The sequence below is a fragment of the Salvia hispanica genome, chromosome 5 (assembly GCF_029641045.1).
Source record: "Salvia hispanica isolate PSC_SH4W2 chromosome 5, Shi_PSC_v1, whole genome shotgun sequence".
NCBI lineage: Eukaryota > Viridiplantae > Streptophyta > Magnoliopsida > Lamiales > Lamiaceae > Salvia > Salvia hispanica.
The window spans coordinates 3,982,564-4,004,378 of record NC_142696.1 but is presented as its reverse complement, the minus strand read 5'-3'; the positions used below and the strand labels follow the sequence as shown (position 1 = coordinate 4,004,378).

The window sequence follows — 21,815 nt, the reverse complement described above, 5'->3', positions numbered from 1 at the left end:
GACTCACTTCTTTTGGGCACATGATTTAAGGAATTGATATTTAAATAGTTAAAGTGGAGAGAGTAAAGTATGAGAGAGGGAAAAAGTAGGGGATAGAAGAGAGAAAAAAGTAGGTGGAGAATAAAATAAAATAGATATTTTTTGCTAAAAAATGAAATGAGTCTAATATGTTGGGACATCCTAAAAAAAAAATTTGATCTAATACCTTGGAAGGGAGGGAGTACTACTTTTACTAAAAATAATTATTTTGGAATATACTAAAATGTCAAAATGAATGTTCTTATGTGAACGGAGGGAAGTATTAATTTATCATCATCATCATCATCATCATCATCATCATCATCATCAATGCAGTTCTTATTCCTGCTCACATAGAATAACCGGAATCAGTTCATCACTTGGAACAATGATTTGCAGTAGTTCGTCCGCATCACAATTGGAGAACTATGCGTGATTACATGGATACAGTAGTACCACTGTTTCTAATCACTCACTCTGTTTTCTCTCTCTAAGAATTACTCCATATTTGCATACACATTACTTGCAGTGTTTTTGTGAGGAGGTCCAGTAGCTAGAGAGAGAAGAGACATGGCTTATGCTGCAGTCATTTCTCTCAAGCACACAATCCACCGCCTTCTCAATTCTTCAATTGCCTCTGCCACTCTGCAATCTGCACTCGTGGAGGTGACGTCGCTACAGCAGGTTCTCAGAAAACTCGATGACAGCATCTGGAGAAGCAAGAGGTTGAACGAATTGGATGAAGAAATCAGAGAGGCAGCACAAAAATTAGAAGATTCGCTGGAATACTACGAAAAAAATCTGGAGATGGAGGAAGTGAGGCTAGAAATAGTTTCTTTCTCCGAAAATGTGAAGAGGATGAAGGAAGAGTTCATCAAAAAATTAGACACGCCTGAAGAGGATGACAGTACATCAGATTTTTCCTCAATTAGGGATTTCGGAGTAGAGATGGTTGGAATCTCCGATGAGATTAGTGGCATTAAGAAAAAGCTGGTTGGAGGTGTGAGGCCATGCGACTATGGCATTTTCTGGATTGTTGGGAGGGCTGGCAGCGGAAGAACAGTTACTGCGAGGATCATCCTTGAAGAGCTGTGCGTAGGCAAAGATAAATGTGTGGATTGTGGCGCGTGGGTGACAATAGGCCGCAAATATCAATGGAAAGATATCATTTTAGCTATTCTTCCTCAACTAGGTTATCCTTCCAATGAAATTAAGGTTTGTCTTCTCATTTTAGGTAATTTTCACTGTTGAAGTATTTCGATTAGATCATTCAATCTGCCTTAGCTCTGCACAACTTCCACAGCTGATAAATACTACTGATAATTATAATGTTATGAAACTGATGTTTTAATTGCCAAGATTCAAAAACTCATATGATATTGCATTAATATGATGCAGTCATTGGTCCACTTGCAAGTGGAACAAGTGTTGAGTTTTTGTTTAAGCGAGTTAATGTATAAAGACTCGATTTGCCTTAGCTCGATACAACTTCCGCTAGCTGAACTATAGTAATAATACTCTGGAAGTGGTGTTTTCGTTGCCATGATTTGGAGCTCATATGAAGATTGCAGAATGTTGTAAATGTAATGCTAAATCCAACAGTCATCCGCTATTATTACGCGATATAGGTTTATGTAGGTTATGGATTTGTGGAACTAATGTCGAGTTGCCTCCAAGCTTGTGAATGAATAAAGACTAAATGTGTTTGCTTTCGTCTTGAATATCTCATTTCAGACTGGACATCCTGTGAATCCAGACCAGTCTATGGGATTAGGAGATGATGAGGAACTACTAGTTGAGCATTTGTACACGAGATTGAAGGATCGGAGATACATGATTGTTTTGGATGATGTGTGCGACACAAATATTTGGGAGTACTTGAGACGGTCATTTCCAAAGCAAGACAATGGAAGCCTACTCTTGCTCACTACCAGTTTAGAGGAAATAGCTCTGTTTTCAAACAGTTTCCATATTTCTCGTATGCCTGACTTTGATGAACATCCTATGTGGGACTTTCTTTGCCTGGTTGTTTTTGGAGGGCCATTTTGCCCACCACAACTTGAGGAAGCTGGAAAGAATATAATCAAGAATTGCCAAGGTCTCCGTCTCGTAATCATTAAGGTACTTCTCTTCCTTTCCAGCACCAAGAAGACACCAGAGTACTGGAACAACATAGCAGCTGACAAAGACAATCCTATTTTCATGGTTGCTGATGAAATATCTGAGGTACTACTACTTTGCTGAAGATAACAAACTTAGTTAATGATGTACAGGAAATGCATCTTTACTTTGATACATGACTGATCGTGTTTTTGAACTAAAACAAACCACACACTAGTTGAGCTCGAACTGCAGTCAATATTATATAGACCACAAACTTGAACTAAATTTCAATATTAAAGAAAAGGAGTGGCCAGTCTCATATCTACTCTTTTAACAGGTTTGTAGATTCAAAGACGATTTTAACAATTCAGTGCCAGATGATGATCGAAGAGCTGCAACTTTTAAAATAGTAGCAAAAATGCTCAACTTCTCAAATCATGTGGAAGGGATTAAGTTGCAAATGTTCCCAAAAAGGTTACATCCAAACATGGAGATTTTTTCGATCTTTGGGATGGCAGGGATTGGTAAAACTACTCTGGTTAAGAAAGTTTTTGATGACCCACTAATTCAGTGCCATTTTGATCACCATGCATGGATCACTCTTGGCCCAAATTATCAGTCGGAAGAATTCTTGGTAGATGTTTTGGCGAGACTATGCGTTGCTGTTGACAAAAAGCATTTAAGAGAAGATGAGAAACTGGTTAAGGATTTGTGCACAACATTATCCAATAAGAGATGCCTCATTGTGTTGGATGATTTATGGAACAAAGAACCCTTGCATTACCTGAAAAATCTATTGCCCGACATCAAGGGTGAAATCTTCGTAACAACAAGGCTATTTGAAGTAGCAAAATGTGGAAGATCTGATTTTGTTTACAAGATGCCCTTGCTAGATGAAGAAGAAAGCTGGCTTCTTTTTTGTCGGAAGGTGTTCTCCAGTGACTTATGCCCTCGTAGATTAGAAAAAATCGGAAAAAAGATCTGTAAGCACTGTGAAGGTCTTCCTCTTTTAATCCTCACAGTTGCCGACCTTCTATCCAGAACTGAGATCAGCCTAGAGTTTTGGGAAGAGGTAGCAGAGAAAAAGAACTATGTATTCATGGAGGCTCAAGCTCTAATGTCAAATGTAGTATCTCCGAGCTACAATTACTTGCCTCAACATTTAAAAGCCTGCTTTCTGTATATGGGAATTTTCTCTCAATATTATGAGATCCCAACTTCCAAACTTGTCAGAATGTGGGCTGCTGAGGGTTTCCTCGAACCAAATCCATCCCAAACTTTGAAAGATTTTGCCATGGATTGTTTGGCAGAGCTTGTTGACAAAAGTCTAGTCGTGGTTTGCAAGAAGGGCATGAAGGTCAAAGTCAAGACTTGCCGCCTTCATTCTGTCTTCTGGCACCTATCTAACTGTGAAGCCATGAGGAGCAAGTTTTTTCTTACACTGAATGTTGATGTCCATAATTCAGTCGAAAGTATAGAAGCATATCGCAGGTTGTGCATTCGCAGTGCAGTCCTATTCAGCCTCAAAGATTTGCAAGATTCAATCATGTCAATCTCGCGTATACATTCTTTGCTCTATACTGGTCCTCACCATCAATATCCAGTACCTATATCTTTCACTTCAAGGTTCCTAAGAGTACTCTATGCTCTTACGATCCGCTTGTACGAGTTTCCAGTTGAAGTAGTGAAACTAACTCAACTAACCTTTCTTGCACTCACTTGCAACGGGAAATTGCCAGGTTCCATATCCAAACTTCAGAAACTTCAGCATTTGAGTGTCAGCCGGCATCTGAGCATCAAATCACGAGAACATTCTTCACATTTGCCAGCAGAAATTTGGGATATGAAGGAATTAAACCATCTTCAGATCGAGGGAGGGCGCTTACAGAATCCTAGTTCCGACACTATTTTACCTAAACTCTTGACACTCTTAGATGTGGATGCTCAAAGTTGCACCAGGAAGGTCCTCAAGAAAATCCGAAATCTGAAGAAGTTAGGAATTCAAATCGAACTGGAACCAGATGATGACAACAGTAAAAGCTTCCGTTGTTTGAATCGTATCTCTCGTCTCCGTAGACTAGAGTCACTTAAATGTGTCGTGTTGAATCCTGACCTTCCCCCTGATGTTGTCCCCCCGCCCGCTCCTCGTTCGATGTTTCCATCGGGTCTTAAAAAACTGAGTCTGAGTGGGCTTGGATATCCATGGAAGTACATGACTATAATAGGTAATTTGGAGAATCTTGAAGTGCTCAAATTGCAATGCTACGCCTTTCAAGGGCTAGAATGGGAAACGAATTACCGCGACTTTATGAATCTGAAATATCTTGTGATTGAAGATACAGATCTGGTCTGGTGGAAACTCACAGTACCCAGCTTCCTAAAGCTTGAGCATATAAGCATTAAACACTGCTATAATTTTGAAGAGCTTCCTCTCAATACCGTATCCTCTATGAAAATGATTGAAGTGGATGACTGCAACTCTGTGGTTATGAAATGGGCAGAGGAAATGAAAGCGAAGCATGCATGGAATGTTTATGGCATGCCAGCTCGTAAAAATCAAGTCACTTGTTCATGGGATACTGGGAAGAAATTCAAGTAAAGTAATTAGATTTAACTAGTTACTTAAAGTTTTAACTTTCTTCTATGGTTTTTGGATAACTGAATTTATATTTTCTTGTAAGTTGTAGTGATTGGGTTGTTGCAATTTTGGCATGTTTTAATCAAATTTTCCACATCGAATTGTACCAAGTTCTCTGGATTTTCCTCAACTGATAAATACTACTCCCTCGAAATAAGTCATTTAGGAACAACACGAGTTTTAATAAATACTAATTGGTATAGTAAGAGAAGGAAAAAAAGTTTCTATTAATAGATATATGAACTTTTTTTATGGGACGACAAAAAAGGAAATTGAGCCTATTCATCCTTAAAATCATGAACTTCGGACGAAAGATGCTTTCGCTCATAAACTTTTAACTTGTGTTTATGACTCAGATGTAGCATGTGATTCTCAAATGAACATAAATACACTTACATTAAATCTTTGAAAAAATAAACAGATCAAGATTTGTAGGCATTAATGGAACAATCAAACCCAATTTCCTTATTCCTCTATTAATGAAATAAATATCATATATTCATTAACTGAATAACTCGAAATAGCTTTGTTAAAAGCATTCGAAAAAAGAGAAAAAGAAAAACTTATGTAAAACCATAAACATTTCTAACTTGCTACTCTATCTCTTGTTACAAAATTACACCATAAAAAACTTATGTAACTAGATGAAGAAATAAGGCTTTTTCTCAGGTAAATACCTCAAAAACTCAAAGCATCATGGAGGTGCGGTGAAAAAGCACCATCCTCGACTTGATCCTCTACAAGAGCTTTCCAGGTTGCTGTGTTCCGCTTCTCATCATTGCACAGAACTCCTCGTAGTTGATCCTTCCATCCTATCAAGTGCAACCCCATAAGTTTCATGCCCACCACAAACAAAACAAAACATGTCCATACTAAGGTAACTTACATTATCTGTATCCACCTCCGAAATTATTTCCCTGATGCTTCCCTCATCCCCTATACCATACTCCTTCATAGCAGTTTCCAGTTCATCTCTTGTGATATAGCTGAAATCAATCAAGTCATGCATTATGCTTCCACTTTGTATAACAAAAATGGTTTTTTGTAGTAGCATACATGATTTCCTTTCACTTTAGTCATATACAGAGACTAATGATAAAGTATTCTTTGAAAAAAACGCCCTATCCAGACGTTAAAAATACGACACTGAAACAATTTTCTAGGCTTACCCGCTACCATCCCTGTCAAAATATTGAAATGCACTGAACAGATGCTCGTCCTTCTCCAGCTTATGTCTGTGCATCGTTGCAGTGATAAATTCTTCGTAGTCGATAGTCCCATTTCAATCAACATCAGCCTGTATTAGGATAGAAGTAGCTTAGGGTGGTGGCAAAGCTAATGAAGGCTGACTCTACTTTCCATATAAAAGTGTGATACTCACAGCTTCCATGAGTTGCTTTACTTCAAATTCTGACAATTTGGACCCAAGCCGCGCCAATCCAGATTTCAATTCTTCATAAGTTATTGAGCCACTATTGTCAGTGTCGATGTTCATGAACGTAGCTTTAAGACCTTTTATTTCTTCTGTGGATAAACTTTGTGCAATGACCTGCAAAAAATCTCAAATGCATCAGAATCTTGATCGGTAGTGAGAATTCTCATCTAAGTAACTATTAATACTTCACGTAATCACAAATGTGATTAAAGTTCTTGATCAGAAACTTTTGACAAATGCAATAACAAGTCTGACCTTTAATGCAAGTTTCTTGAGCTTATTCATTGCCCTGAACTGCTTCATTCTGGAGAGAACTGCACTATCGATCCGCTTATCAGATGCCTGTCCCTTAATCCAGGGGTGCTCTTCAAGAAACAAGAAGAAAATAATATCAACTTTGGTAACTTATGAATATACTTTCATGACTAGGAGTCTGTTGCAAAAGAATAGAAAAAACTACTTGGTTATATAATCAATGGATTGCAAACAAAACTATCCAAAATGTAGAATGTGACAACAAGTCCACCGAGAAATTATTAAATCATGCACACATAAGTAAACTTAGTTCAAAGAAGACTATCTGTGCTCTGCATTTCATAGAGTTCTTGACATCCGAACACCTATTTCTACACTTCCTCGCCCAATAATTACTGAAACATTGTGATGCTGCAGATTAAAATCATCGACTTTATCAAGATAATTAATGGTGCAATGACACCATATCACCAAGTCAAATTTATTTGTCTTAATTCTCATCTGCACTGTGTTATGGCATAAAGTCGAGCTAAGATTATAGTCATGGGCAAAAACAAACACACAATTTATAAGCAACCAATAGACAAGATTATAAAGACTGAAACTGCAGCTATGAAAAAACAAGAGAGGAAATTACCCAGTACTTCTGTTGAAGTAATTCTAGTTTTTGGATCCTTTGTTAGCATTCTACCAACAAGGTCTTTGGCACTGTTTGATATGGAAGGCCATGGGTTGCTATCAAAATCAACTTTTTCTTTAAGTATAGCATCAAATATGCCATGTTCAGTTTCTGCATAAATTTTTCACAAACCAATTAGAATATCAGAAACATTTGTCATCTATTTGTCATCTTGCAACACAAGAGGTTAGTCGTACCAGCCCAAAAGGGAGGCACGCCACTGAGGAGGATGTACAAAATAACACCAGCACTCCATATATCTATTTCCTTCCCATAACTTCGTCGCAACACTTCAGGTGCAACATAGTATGCACTGCCAACTATATCTCGATACACCTTTCCTGGAAAATATTGATGAAATGAAGTCAATTACTGATTCATAGTACAAAAAAATAGATACGTATGACACAGAAGATTAGTATACTCAACTGAAGAGATAAATGAGTTCAAAAAGTTAACTGCAAACATGAATATCTAGAATGCAAATAAAGACCTGGATGAGTGTCCAGAAGACTTTTACACAGACATGTATCCCATATCTGTAATCTGGATGACAGTATCATCACACTGAGCAGAAAAACTGGTATTAAACTTTTAATAATTTTAGAGCTATATTCTTCCTTCACAGGGATAAAGATTGTCAAAACTCAAATCCCTACAAGAGACTAGCATATAGTATATGGCTAATATGCTGAATCATAAGTCATGACCAGGGAGAAAGGATTTACTTTCCTGCAACAAATGCCCAATAAAGTGATAGAGGGCTGAAAGATCGCACCTTTACTTTCGCATAACCTCCCAACACTACCCTCCCAGTCTCCCACCACATTATTAGGAACCATAATTACAAAACGTACTATTCACATTTTCAAAATAACTCACTAATCTGTAGAAATTGATCACTTTAACTTAAACTGGGAAAACACAAAACAGTTCAACTCATACGATAAAGAACATAAATTAAATCCCTTGTTTTTAAAGCAAAATCATGAAAAGCATATGCCTAGTTTGGTGCACTGTAGAGCTCTATCAATCTTGAAATCGTAGAAAGCAAAGGCGTGCTAGGAGCACAAAGTTCCAGTCTTCCAGAACGTCAGCATTATTACTCAATCAAACAAGTATAAGAACCATAAGTTGAACATGGCACCTCAGACAAGTCGCCAGAAACTGGCCTAAACATACACATAAAACAGCCAGGAGAAATGAACTCTTTTTATACAGTTTAGAGCACAGAAAATTAGTGTAGGCAGTTAAAAGCTCTTCTCATGGAAACAAAATTCAGCAATATCTATCCGAATGTGAATGGCAAAAGAAAAGAAGAGAGGTAATCACCTTCTTCAATGAAGACAGAGAGGCCAAAATCAGTAGCTTTGAGCATGGCCTTCTCCTCCTTATTGGAAAGCAAGAAATTCTCAGGCTTGAGATCCCTATGCATGACCCCCATAAAATGGCAGTGATCAACCACATTGACAATCTGGCGGCAAAGATCAGAAGCATCCTTCTCAGAATAATGGCCCTTGGCAATAATCCTGTCGAAGAGCTCACCGCCGGCGCAGAGCTCCATGACGAGATGCACAGACTGGCGATCCTCGTAGGCGCCCCTGAACTCAACTATATTGGGCTGGCCGCTCAAATGCTGCATGATGTCAATCTCCCTCTTCACATCCTCCCTATCGTTCTTGCTCACCAGCTTCCTCTTCAAGATCGACTTACACGCGTACTGCAGCCCCGTCGCCGCATCCGTACACGCGTACGTCACCCCGAATTGGCCCCTCCCCAATTCCTTCCCGATCGAATACTTGGACTTCACCTCCTCCAATGGCTTCCCCAATATGCTATTCGCCTCCAATTTCTGCCGGGATGGAGTGCGGGGAGATGGCGATGGAGACGGAGATGGAATTGGCGCCGGCTGAGCTTGCGCCGGCGGTTGATGTTGATGTGGATGCTGATGCTGCCTCCTTTCAGGGACGATGGCTCGGTTTTCGGATTGATCGGGGCGATCAATTGGTGCCTTTTGATGATTGGTCGCTCTTTCTGATCTGAAGCCGTTCACATTACGGCTAGGGGGATTTTTCTTGCTTAAACAACCTCCCATTTTTTATTTTTCCCTCTTCTCTCAGTCCGACCAAATTAGGTGCACGAAATCATTAGTGTCGCTTTATGGTCGGAATAATTGGAAAGAATAGAAAAGCGGACCCCAAAAAAAACCAAATCTTGGGACTGAAAAAGGACTTGTTCTGTCAAATCCCGAGTAGTGACAAATGACGATCGGAAATATGGGAGTGAGATTGAAATGAAGGAGAGAGAGAGCATTCAATTGAGTGAGAAATGAGAAGAGTTATGGGAGAAGGCCTCGACAACGGCAAGCGTGTTCGCCTTGACGCGCGGCTGATTTCTCACGCTTTTACTTCTTCATTTTTCGATTTAAATTTTAGTTTACACGTTTTAGGAAAAAGGAATATGTCAAAGCAATTTTGTAATGGAATGTTGCAATTATAGATTTACGTCTCAATTACAATTGGATTTCCTAGCAAATTGTAATAACTGGCAATCTGGCATGTTGTCGTTAGTGTTGACTGAATTTTTAATTTATCTAAAACAATAGCATCTCTTTAGTCTTTACGACCACATAAAGAGATAGAGGTCTATTTATTCTAAGAAATGTGAATTTAAATATTCTAATGAGTCATACTAAGTGCAATATATATCATGATTTTGATTCATATTTGGATTAAATAAAATTGTAAATGTTATCCTTGCTCGAATAAATATTCAATATAAAGTACTCCATCCATCTCATATTACTTGAGACGTTTCTTTTATGCACAGGTTTAAAAAAGTTGTGTTTAGTGAGTTAAATAAAGTAGATGAAAGAATAACATAAGAGAAAAGAAGAGAGAGTAAAGTAAAAGAAATAATAAAATACATAAGATTAGATGTTTTGTTTTTAGCTAAAATAAAAAAAAATGATTCAAATAATTTGTGTAACACCCCAAAAATGGAATTAGATAGAATTGATAATTACATCTTGAAAATTGGTGAATTCAAAATTTTACAAGAATAATTTGGTAAAAAAATGATAATTGTTAATAATTTATATTTTACACAAATGATTTATGTTGTAGTAATATTAATATTCGAATTAATTGATCAGATTTATTGGTAGATTCACAGGAAATAAGTTTAGGCACTCTTAATTAAGTAATTAGGAAATTTCGATGGTTATTTAAATGATGTCTTGGAATAATTAGAATAATCTAGAGAGGTATAAGTGATATAGATTAATATAATAATAATTTTGTCCTAAAAATAATAGTATAAATGTTTGGGTACGTGTGTGTGTTCAACATTATAGAAATAAAAAAAAGTAAAACTTCTAGAAGGCTTGAGAATGGGCCGAAAATTGCTAAGGAATAAAATGAGGTAATTTTGTCTTCATTCTTAGAATAATCTAGAACAAAGAAATTAAATAAAGATTAATAAAGAATTAAATAGAATGGAATATTCTAGAATAGGAGGAGTTGGCTATAAATAGCCCAAACCCCTCATTTTTGGGGGCTTTGGCACCCCACTCCTTTCTTAGCATGGTTGGCTTGGCCACCTTAGCTCTAAGTAAGGAGTGTTATTTAAGTTAATTTGAATAATTTAATTAATAAATTATGATTAAGAGATTAATGTTGTGTTAGAATTTTAATGTGATATTTAAAGAGGTTTTACTAATCAACTCCTAAATTAGCATGGAAGGTCTGGCCCCCTTCGTCTAATTAGGAGTGCTGTTATATAGTTTAATTCATGTTTAATATATCATGTTTGAATAAGTAGTGATAATTATGTTATGGAGTTTTATTGTGATAATTATGACGGACTTCGGTTCCCATCCCTTTTCTTAGCATGGGCGGCCTCGTCTAGTTGAGGGTTATGTTTTAATTATATCGATATGTTAAATTACTTAATGTGATTTAATTAGTAAAATTTTGGATATATAATTAATATGCTTAAGTTTTACAATTTGATCATGAAATTAGGATTTTTAAATCAAATAAGAATTCATGGGATTTCATAATTAATCTTGAAATTAATTATGGACCTATTAAAGATGTTAATAGTAATTAAGCGAATTAATGGTGGAAAATAGTATAATATTAAGTTGGTAGTCATTGATTATGATATTGAGATTATGTATGTTGTGAATAGGTGTAACATTGAATAGATGTGAGAAGTGACAATAATTATGAAGATGTTAAGAAAAAAGATGTGTGTTATAACGATAACAAAAATAGTGATTATGTGGAATATGAATATTTGGTACAAGACGATATTTGAGAAATACGGCATTTATGATATAAGTAGTACATTGCAATTGGAAGTGGTTTCTGAATTAAAGAAGTTAAAGTAAATGTATAAGGAGGGATACTGAGAAGGTTAGTAAGTACGGACGGCAGACCAATTGTACACCATGGTGTAGGCCCGAGTTCTACTCGGACTCGATCGGTCTCCACGCGGGAGGAATAAGTAGTGCATCATGATGCAGGCTCGAGTCTTATACTCGAGTCCGATCGGTCCACACGCGGTGGAAATACTTGTGTACCATGGTACAACCCAGGATTATACTTGGGTCCGATCGGTCCCCACGCGGGGGAAAAGATGATATATTCGAGCGGGCCACACGCGGTGGCAATTTGATAAGTATTTCAGTGCACCAAAAATATTTCGATCGATCCACACGCGGCGGAAATAGTATGATACGTCGATCGGTCCCCACGCGGGGGAAATAAAGTGATAATTTCCCTTTGTGGCCTCCGATTTGCTCTTCGGAGCCTCTGACATGGATTTGCTCTTCGGAGCCTCTGGAATGGTTTTTGCTCTTCAGAGATTCAATACTACCTATATCAGGAACTTAGTTATCGTTGGAGATTTTGTTTACAAGATAGAGTATAATTGGCGGTGCAAAGCTAAACGGTGTCCTATGGTGGTAAGTGGAATTGTCTAACATCTTATGAAGCTATCTAAGGTTATATGATATTACCTGATGATATATGATGTGATTATAAGCTATTTGATAATGATTGACATAATATGACATTATAGTATTAAAATGTTTATACGTGAAAATTATGTGCTTATGCAAGACGTACTCTATAAATGAATTGTACCAGACATAAGATAGGAATGAGAATAGTCACTTGAAATCATGTTAATCACTTGGATAAGATGGCTCTAGAAATAGATATTTTAATTTACCATACTTAATGGTATCAAATTGTGGCATCTCCTATTCGGCCAGTCGTTGGACGAATATGGGATATTACAATTTGAGACGATTTAAAATTGAATGCGACTCAAGTAACTTGGACAAAAGGAGTATTCATAGTGCTATAAGTACACATCAATTAATTAATGTACAACATGGGCGCGCGCATACATATGAGATGGATCAACTACCATCTTCTTATCAATCTAAAATTACCAAATTTTATGAAATTTTAACTTGTATGTTAATATATTATTTTTGACTTAAATTAAAAAATAATTCAATAAATGTCACAGTAAATAACTTTTCTAATGACATGATTACAAAGTTACACTTTTGTTGTAATGTGAATTTAATTTAAATTTTTAATTAAACTAAGTGTAAATATATTATATCTAATGAATATCATATTTTTATTAGATTGAAAAGAATAATTTAATTTAATAATAAATAAATTAAATTAGAAAATGAAATAAAATTAATAGTAGAATTCATGAATAGTTAAGAGAAGATATGATTAAGTAGTTAAGAGAAGACAAGATTAAGAGATGAATGTTTGTGTGTGCTTTCTCTTGATTAAGATAAAGTAAAAGAAAAGTGGTATGGAAGCTATGAACAGTGAAAGAAAATAGATGGATAAGTGATATGATTGTTGATGGGCTTACAAAGCAATTTACACATATTATTTACATTTTATCTTATTTAAAGAGAACAAAGATAGCAATATGCAACTCACTAACTAAATGGAGCACGTGAGATAATAGAGTAAATGCATGAAGGTGAGATATGCTAACAATCTGATTTGCAGATCATGACTTGGTCAATAACACTAGATGAAGTCTTTCAAATGATTGGGCCTCCGTGGGTTACTGGATGAGCGTGTGGAGGATGTGTTTGGGCTGCTATTACTGAGTTGGGCTCATGGGCTGCATCAGCCACTAGGCTTGGATCTGTAATAGAAAATCAGTTAGAGACTCCATGGGTATTGAAAGGCAGAGCAGAGCCCAGTGGGCAGTGGCAGTGGAATGGCCTACTGAATGGAATTGTATAACGTTTACAGCTGAAATAGCCATTCTTTAAAAAAAATTAGGCAAATTGCATCCTCAGTCACGAGCAAAGTCCATTGGCAGAAAGGCTTAGCACAACGTGACTACTGCGAGGGCAATGCTACTTGCACTTGTGACAAAGTTATTGAAGTAATCATCTCATGCATCTATCAATTCGATGGGCCTATCTATACGCATCGTTACATCAACAATCTACGAAAAAGCTAACCTACTCCTTAATTATATACTCCACTTGGGTAGGGTTTGAATCGTATTGCGTACGAATAAATTTCTAATCAACTCATGCTATGGCGAAATGGGTTATCCGCAGGTACCCGCACTCGACAAGTCGGGTACCCGTACCCGATTTTAGCCAAATTTATTGTTCCAGTATCTGCCCCGCAACATACCGGGATTATCAATACCCACGTCGGGTATCCCGTACCCAACCTGAAATCCTAATAAAAAATTTGAAAACCATAATAACCGTCAATGTTTCCTAATTTACGTTATTAATATCGATGGTAAACGTTGAATAGATTAAGAATAAAAGTGAGGGGACACTCTATAGCTAGTTCCGATGAGTTTTCAATTGTATGTTCGTTGGGATATAAAAATATTTTAAAATAACTCTTAGATTATATAAAGTACTACTACTGTTCCGCCTTAATAGAGACATTTAATTTTCTTCACTCATTTTGGAAATATAATAATATAAATACTCTTTTCTATTTTATTATCTCTCTTACTTTATTTTTTCTCCGTTCTAACTATTTATTTTTAATTTTTTAAAATGAGTGTGTATATAGATATTATTATTTAACTATTTACTTTTTTTTCTCCACTTTAACTATTTGAAACAACTCTGTTAATATGGAACTGAGGGAGTATTAAGAGATGGAATATGGTTAATACTAATAATAACGGGTATTATCGGGACAAACGGGTATACCCGCCAGGGTAGTGGGTATACCCGCTAGCTGCAAAACTCTAAAAGCTCCATTTCTCGTTATCGTCGGGTAATGGGTCGAAATGGAAATTACTCATTACCCGCTACCCATTTAGCCACCCCTATGTCAAAGGGCCCGCCGCCAATTTATTTTGCTTTAAGTAACAAATACTACTTCAGTCCTCTAAAAATAGACTAAATTATAAATAGCACTGATTTTAATACGTAATTGATAAAGTAGGCAAGATGGTAGAATTAGTGTTAGTGGATTGTGGGGTTCACATTATTATTGTTAGTAGTAGTAGTATTTACTTAATTTAAAATTGTTTGATGACTGACCCAAAATGGTAAAAGTAATTAATGTATTTTTTGTGGGCGGATGTATTATATTTATTTGCTATAGCCCATTAATCATTACCATTAGAAGCTATTCGGTTCATAAAATTATATCTCGGGATTAAATATATATTGTGTTTGGTTCATGAAATTGAATATCACAAGTCAATGGTAATTACGTGATAATTAGTTATAATCACTCCCTCCAACTAAAATAATCTCATAACTCAATCATATACTACATTTTATGATTATTTTGTCTAAGACCAACTCCAATGGTACACTAAAATCTAAAATGAGATAGGTATTTAGCTCCAATAGTACTCAAAAACCAATCCTATTTTTAGTTTTTGAGAAAAAAATACATATCTTTAGGTTTACACTAAATCAATACCTAAAAGTTTTTCAAATTTTTTGAGTAAAAAAAGCATAATATAAAGAATATTCTTTTAAGTTTGAATTTAGTGTAAATGGTTAGAGTAAAATCAATATTTAGTGTGAAATTTACACTAAAATGAGTTTGAGTTTAGTGGAATGATTGAACTTTTCTCCGTGAGTTTGAGTTTAGTGGAATGATTAAACTTTTCTCCGTTTTCATCTTCCGATCCAGTTTCTAATTTTTAAGATTTCGATGATATAAAGGATAATATTATCAAGTCTTGATTGCCATTACACTTTACTGGTTATATACGCTTTCGCTCGGAAATTGATGTGACAAAACAGATTTTATTATGCACTTAATTATTCAGGTGCTAGAGGGAGGAGAGACTACTACACTACCTAACATTTATAAAAACCAAGAAAAATCCTACCTGTGTTCGTGTGACCATATATAGACTATTAAATAAGGATAAAGCTATATGGCCACATTATGGCTGGCCATAATAGGATATTTTGGTCGTTATACATTAGAAACAAATAATAAATTAATAAGTCTCTTTAATGTTTATGTGTTTTTACAAAATTACCCTTTACTTTACAAAATTTATTGAGTTAGGAATTCACGTGTGGGGGAATGGGCCTTAGGCGAATGGCTGGAGTTGGAAGTCATAAAGTTAATTTAATCTTTTACTTAACTTTATTTATTTTTAGGCACTTCTATTGTACTACTACCATTTAAAATAAAAATAACTTCTAAATTAATTTAGTATAATATTAATAGTGTAATTCCGTATTTTATCATTTATCAATTGTTATTTAAATATAGTATCTTAATGGATTAATATACTACTACTAAGTATTTATATAGGTGTTTACGGTGTTTAAGTCTGTATATTAGTAATTAGTAGTATGAAAATTATAGTCTAGTAGAGTATATTATTATTATTTAATATTTTAATATATTTTAAATTTTTATTTATATAAATGACTTAGATATTAATAAAAAATTGCTCTTAAATTCAAGAATAATTGAAATTGAAAATTTACATTTGAATCAGTATCAATTTAACCCCCAAATGAGTTGAATAGTCTAATAATATTATTACAATCATGTGAATGATACAACTTAGGTTTTCAAATTATTATAACGATCATTATATTTTTAAAACCACTTGAGTTATAAACTGTACTATGTCTCAATGTATTATAAATAGAGATATTTGCACATATTTTCTATTTACATCATTGTGTTATATTGTAATGAGCTATGCTTATTCTATCGATTCCAGTTAACGGTTATAGATTTTTCCGCTCCCTATTATCGAAGCTAAAATTGAATTTTAATCAGTTCTTACACTAATTTATCAGTTTTCAAAATAACCAAAATCAAGTAGTAATATTCAATCGCAATCCTTAGAATTCAATAATATACTATGGAATAATATGCAATAATCCACACCTAAAAGCTAAAATAAAAATTAGGAATAAATTCAAGATCATATAAAAGTTATAATCGCATGGAAGATTAATTGAGATCTCCAATTGAATTAAAGATCAATCAAAGACTAGCCATCGATTCAACAAAAATTTAAAAATTATATTCCCTTCGTCCCAGCTTAAGTAATTGACTTATTTTCGGCACGTGTTTTAGAAAGTAAAGTAAGAAAGAGAATAATATAGGGGAAAATCCTCTTCTACATTATTCTCCTTCTTACTTTACTTTCTCTATACTTTAACTATTTGTTATCATTTTTCCAAAATAACAACAAAAAAAAAATCAATCACATGAGCTGGAACAGAGGAAGTACTTTAATTAATTTTCATGTGGAAATACCATTTATCTTTGATTCAATTTTTGTAATTGTAAATATTCAATAGTATATTATAGATTTAGTTGTATATAATATTTTATTATTGAGTTTGTTTATAACAATTAAGATTCATTCCTTTGTAAGAGCTTATTGTATCACTTGTACCTTTAAATGACAATTCACTTGGTATAATTTACTAGTTACTACTACATCCGTCTAATGCTATTAGTATTTTTCTTGGCTTGTCTCAAACTACTTGCACTATTTTTATTTTAATAAAAGTTAATTATGTATTTCCTTATTAAGTGTTCCCTTATTACACTTAAAATACGAATTTAATTTCACCAATTTATTTTAAAGATTTCATTTAATCTCCAACCATCAATTTTATAGTATATACTTTTAATATTGGAACAATCTTTCCTCAAAAAAATTTGAATTAATTTTAGTATAAAATAATTTTACAGTATAATGTCTACATTTATTTTATTTATAAGTTATTTAATTATTAATGTTAAATATAATATAGTTTAAATTATTTCATTTGTAAGTGAATATAAATACATAATGAATTTTAATATCATGAAGATATTTATATTCTAATTTAAAAATAGTTATATATTAAAAATTAATAATAATACTGTACTATAAAACATAAATAAAAGTAAAAAGAAAAACCGGAAAGAAATATTACACAAAAGAAACGTTACACATACATGATTAATATTTTCAAAAGTATTTAGTATTGATTGTACTCTATTCCCTATTTATGCACAAGGGTATACTAGTCTTAAAAAAATTGGTACTTTTAAGATGAACTGATTTCAAGTAAATCAGCATTAAATGTACAGATTTTTATTAATATTTTAATTTTATGGCTGGCCACATTATGGCCATTTAGCATCACTCATTAAATAATCTTAATGGAGTATTAATTGCATTAACAAAACTCGGAATTATATTTGTTGAGTATTAATTGCATTAACAAAACTCGGAATTATATTTGTGGTTTAGTTTCCAATATTTTATAGAGTAAAGCTATGCGGCCATAATAAATTTTATTATGTTTCAGTTCTCTACTTAAATTCTACTTGAATTTTATTATGTTCATTATCTTTTAATAATAATTTTTTCACTGATTTATTTTTATTTGTTTCGCATTGTATAATTTCGGTAACAATTATATAATTAGAGTGTGAGAATATACATAATGAAATATATAAACTGATTCAACATTCACTATTCCATACTTAATAAATATTATACTAAAACTTAGATTGATCAAATTTTCGAGTCATCCATTGAATTCATATTTATTCCCCTTTTACAATTAATCGATTGAACATCAAATACTCTTTAATTAATCAAATGAACCTCCATTTGATAATTGGGAATTCTATTCAATTAATGATAGTAATTACGCATTATTTGAATCTTTTGTTATTACATGACATTATGACAGTCATGTAACTATTCTTCATACTAAATTTGTGACACAATGTTATATAAATTCCATAATACCTGAATATAGATTTAAATATATCATACTATTATTTAAATAATTTGATATTTCAAATTGTCTAAAATTCAACTGATATATTTGTGTATATATACTACTTTATCTGTCTGACTAATTAGTACTCCTATATATATAGTACATTGTTATATTATGGCATCACAAATACTCCATTTGTCTCACTATAAGTGACTCATATTATTTTTATATGATTGAAATTTTAATTATCGAATGAATTTTAAGAATTATTTTAAGTTCAAATTAATTTATATCATAATTATCCAATGGAACCTAAGATCAAATAAAATTAATTTTAAATCTTCAATTATTTTATATTCAAATTAATGTGGATCTCAATTATTCAATTGAACTCAAGATTAAATAAATTTTCCAATTGATCCATGATCAACCGAATTTTAAGAACAATTGAAATTTCCAATTCAAACATTAAATCAACTATAAATGGGTTTAAAACTAATTCAAAAGACTAAGCTATTTAATTGCATACTATGACATAATACTACAATGTACTCCCTCTGTCTCATTAGAAATGCAATGTTTTCCATTTTGGGTTGTCCCACTAAAAATGAAACATTTCCTAAAATGGAAACACCACTCTCTCTACTTTTCCTTCTCTCTTACTTTACACTCTCTTCATTAACTCACAAAACAACACTTGCATAAAATCCTGTGCCGGAAACCAAATGTTTCATATTTATTCGGACGGAAGGAGTATAATATATTTAATTGCATCGAGTATTTACAGTAGAATATATTTCTGGACTAGTAAGTATACTATGACATAATACTACAATGTATAATATATACACCACTATATCATGAAATATTACAAAAATCAATAATAATATTTTATATATAAAATTATAGTATTATACTCCAGTATTATACTCCTTCCGTCCCAACTAAGTTGAGTCAAAACTTTTGGGCACGGAGATTTAAAAATTGTGTTAAAAAATACGAGAGGGAAATAAAATAAGAAAGATAAAGAGTCAGTAAAGTAGATGATTGAATAAAGTAAGAGTGATTGGATGTTTTGTTTTTTGTTATAAAAGGAAATGATTCAACTTAGTTGAAACATCCCAAAAAGGATTACAACTAACTTAGTTCGAACAGAGGGAGTATATATAATTAATTACTCGTAATTGATAATATCAAAATATGATATTATATTTTAATATTGAAATACTCTTCCCCGAAAAAATATTAAAATGATATTTTTATCAATACTAATATTTATAAGTTACTTGAATATTATGATTAAATGTATTTTAAATCAAGAATTAGTTAAAATTAAAATTGTAGTTAGTAATTAAAAGCATTTACCAATTATGGGAAGATTAAATAATTGTTGATGCGTAAATTTCATTATTAATGCATGTCTTTAATTAGGATAGATTATGTTATTAGAATTAAATAGTGCTAGTATAGTCAAAATTGATTAAAACTATCATTTGGGATTTTACGTAATTATCGTTTGGGATTAATTCAGTTAATATAACTTCAAATTGATTGTAGCATAATTCAACAACGAATAGTAAATTGAAAAAATGAGAATTTGTTTTATATGGTGAGTAATACTTAAATTGAAAATTTGTTTACGATAACAATAAGACTTCCTGCAATTTTGTAATAGAATTTTATTGTGTCACATTTAATAATATTTATAAATATAATGTGTAACACTTATGAAATTGTTAATCATATAAATATACGAATACTACTTATTTTAGATACAAATACAATATATTCTACTACATAACTAAATATATTCTAGTACTACATAAGTATTTAATATTTAAGGTTATATTAGTTTTTAAAAAATTGTTACTCTCTAAAGACATAAATTTCAGCAATGGAGCATTAATTACACAGAATTTTAATAATATTTTAAGATTATGGCTGGCCATAATGTGGCCATTTAGCATCACTTTATTTTATACTACTGCTCTCTCCATCCGCCATTAGGAGTCTCATTCATGAGCGATACGGGTTTTAAGAAATGTTAAGAAAAGTGGGTGGAAAAAAGTTAGTGGAATAGGGGTCTCACTTGTATATATTAGTTTTCAATGAAATGTGAGTGGAATGAGTTAGTGGAAGGTGAGACCCTACTATCATTTATGGTAAAAGTGAACCGGGACTCTTATTCACGGACGGACTAAAATGGAAAAATAGGACTCTTATTTGCGGACGGACTAAAATAAAAAAACGGGACTCTTATTCACGGACGGAGGGAGTAATGCTCTTTTAAATATCCTTGTAATTGTATGGAGTATATACATATAAATATAATAGTAAGAGAGAATAATTTCACATACCCATATTTTACAAGTCACAATTTGGGCTAGGATCCCCTGCTGTGCACAGTAGGGGCTGTGCTATTATGCACACACATCAAATTTATTTATAATAAAAGATATGAATATTTTAACATTATTATTTAACAATAAAATAATACATTGGGAGGAACAGCAGCCCTTGCTGTGCTATCAACCACAGGAGGGGATCCAAATCTGTCACAATTTATCTACAGACAGATTGTAATTTGCCAAATCTGTCTGTAAATACTTGAAGTCCAATCAAAACACAGCTCCCGAAACTAAGATTCTTTATTCCTACTAATTTTTTTTTTTTTTAAGGTACTACTTAGTACATGATTATTTATACTACTCCTACTACTTTCTTTGGCTCATTTGATTCATGTTGTTAGTCTTGTTTGGTCGTAAATATATTTCAAATTTGTATGAATTGACCATGTATAATGTATGCAAGCTAAAGCAAGATTAAATATATATATTGAAGTATGACACCTAGAAACAAAAAATTAAAGTATTTATAGATATATATGCAAGCTGTATAAATAAGATGAAAACACGGCAGTCTGGTCTACAAGCGAAGGAACACTCCTGTAGCTAGCTAGGCTGTGAAAAGCCAAGATTCTGGTTTATTTTCTATAGTTAAATTATTATTATGACGGAGTATTATTAATTTGTTTGAACTTATTAGTTAAATGTGGTTCTGTACTTGGAATCATGAATTTTATTACTAACACTGATATTCTATGAGTTTGAACAGAATCTCATTATCAAATAATTGTGGATTATTCTAGTAATATTTGCTGCACTGATTAATGACATTTCATCTACAAAAGAATAAGTGGAGCAAATTCGATTGGTGGACATCCATTAGACAGTAAAACTGTATTTAAACCACCAAAAATGGAATCTTCGTCGTCATTGCAAATCTAAATATATAGTGGTATAGTGTTGTTAATTGATGTTTAAATTGGAAGCATTAGACTTAATTATGATTTAGCAAGACTTACACGTGAAAGAAGATATGATAATAAAATACATTTCTTAAAATAATACTTAGATCT

At 33.0% G+C, this 21,815-nt stretch overlaps 2 protein-coding genes across 3 annotated transcripts; one reads left to right on the top strand and one right to left on the bottom strand.

The window, feature by feature from the left end:
• The first annotated feature begins 320 nt into the window (after window positions 1-320).
• Window positions 321-4,874, top strand: LOC125187891 (putative late blight resistance protein homolog R1A-3). 2 transcript variants are annotated; one of them, XM_089058342.1, is made up of 4 exons: window positions 321-467; window positions 548-1,233; window positions 1,753-2,244; window positions 2,459-4,874. In XM_089058342.1, exons 2-4 carry the CDS (start codon window positions 589-591, stop codon window positions 4,718-4,720), a joined length of 3,399 nt encoding a protein of 1,132 aa, XP_088914468.1. In that variant the 5' UTR covers window positions 321-467; window positions 548-588; the 3' UTR covers window positions 4,721-4,874. The 2 variants fall into 2 exon arrangements, with proteins under 2 accessions (XP_088914468.1, XP_047940497.1); XM_048084540.2 differs by having other exon boundaries at window positions 321-1,233.
• Window positions 4,875-5,201: 327 nt separating this feature from the next.
• LOC125190293 (calcium-dependent protein kinase-like) lies at window positions 5,202-9,560 on the bottom strand. Its single transcript, XM_048087560.2, has 8 exons — window positions 8,461-9,560; window positions 7,326-7,469; window positions 7,087-7,239; window positions 6,450-6,559; window positions 6,141-6,308; window positions 5,929-6,056; window positions 5,646-5,745; window positions 5,202-5,571 (listed from the first exon to the last, which is right to left on the bottom strand). The coding sequence occupies exons 1-6, from the start codon at window positions 9,221-9,223 to the stop codon at window positions 6,042-6,044; spliced, it is 1,353 nt and encodes a 450-aa protein (XP_047943517.1). The 5' UTR covers window positions 9,224-9,560; the 3' UTR covers window positions 5,202-5,571; window positions 5,646-5,745; window positions 5,929-6,041.
• Between the last annotated feature and the right edge of the window lie 12,255 nt (window positions 9,561-21,815).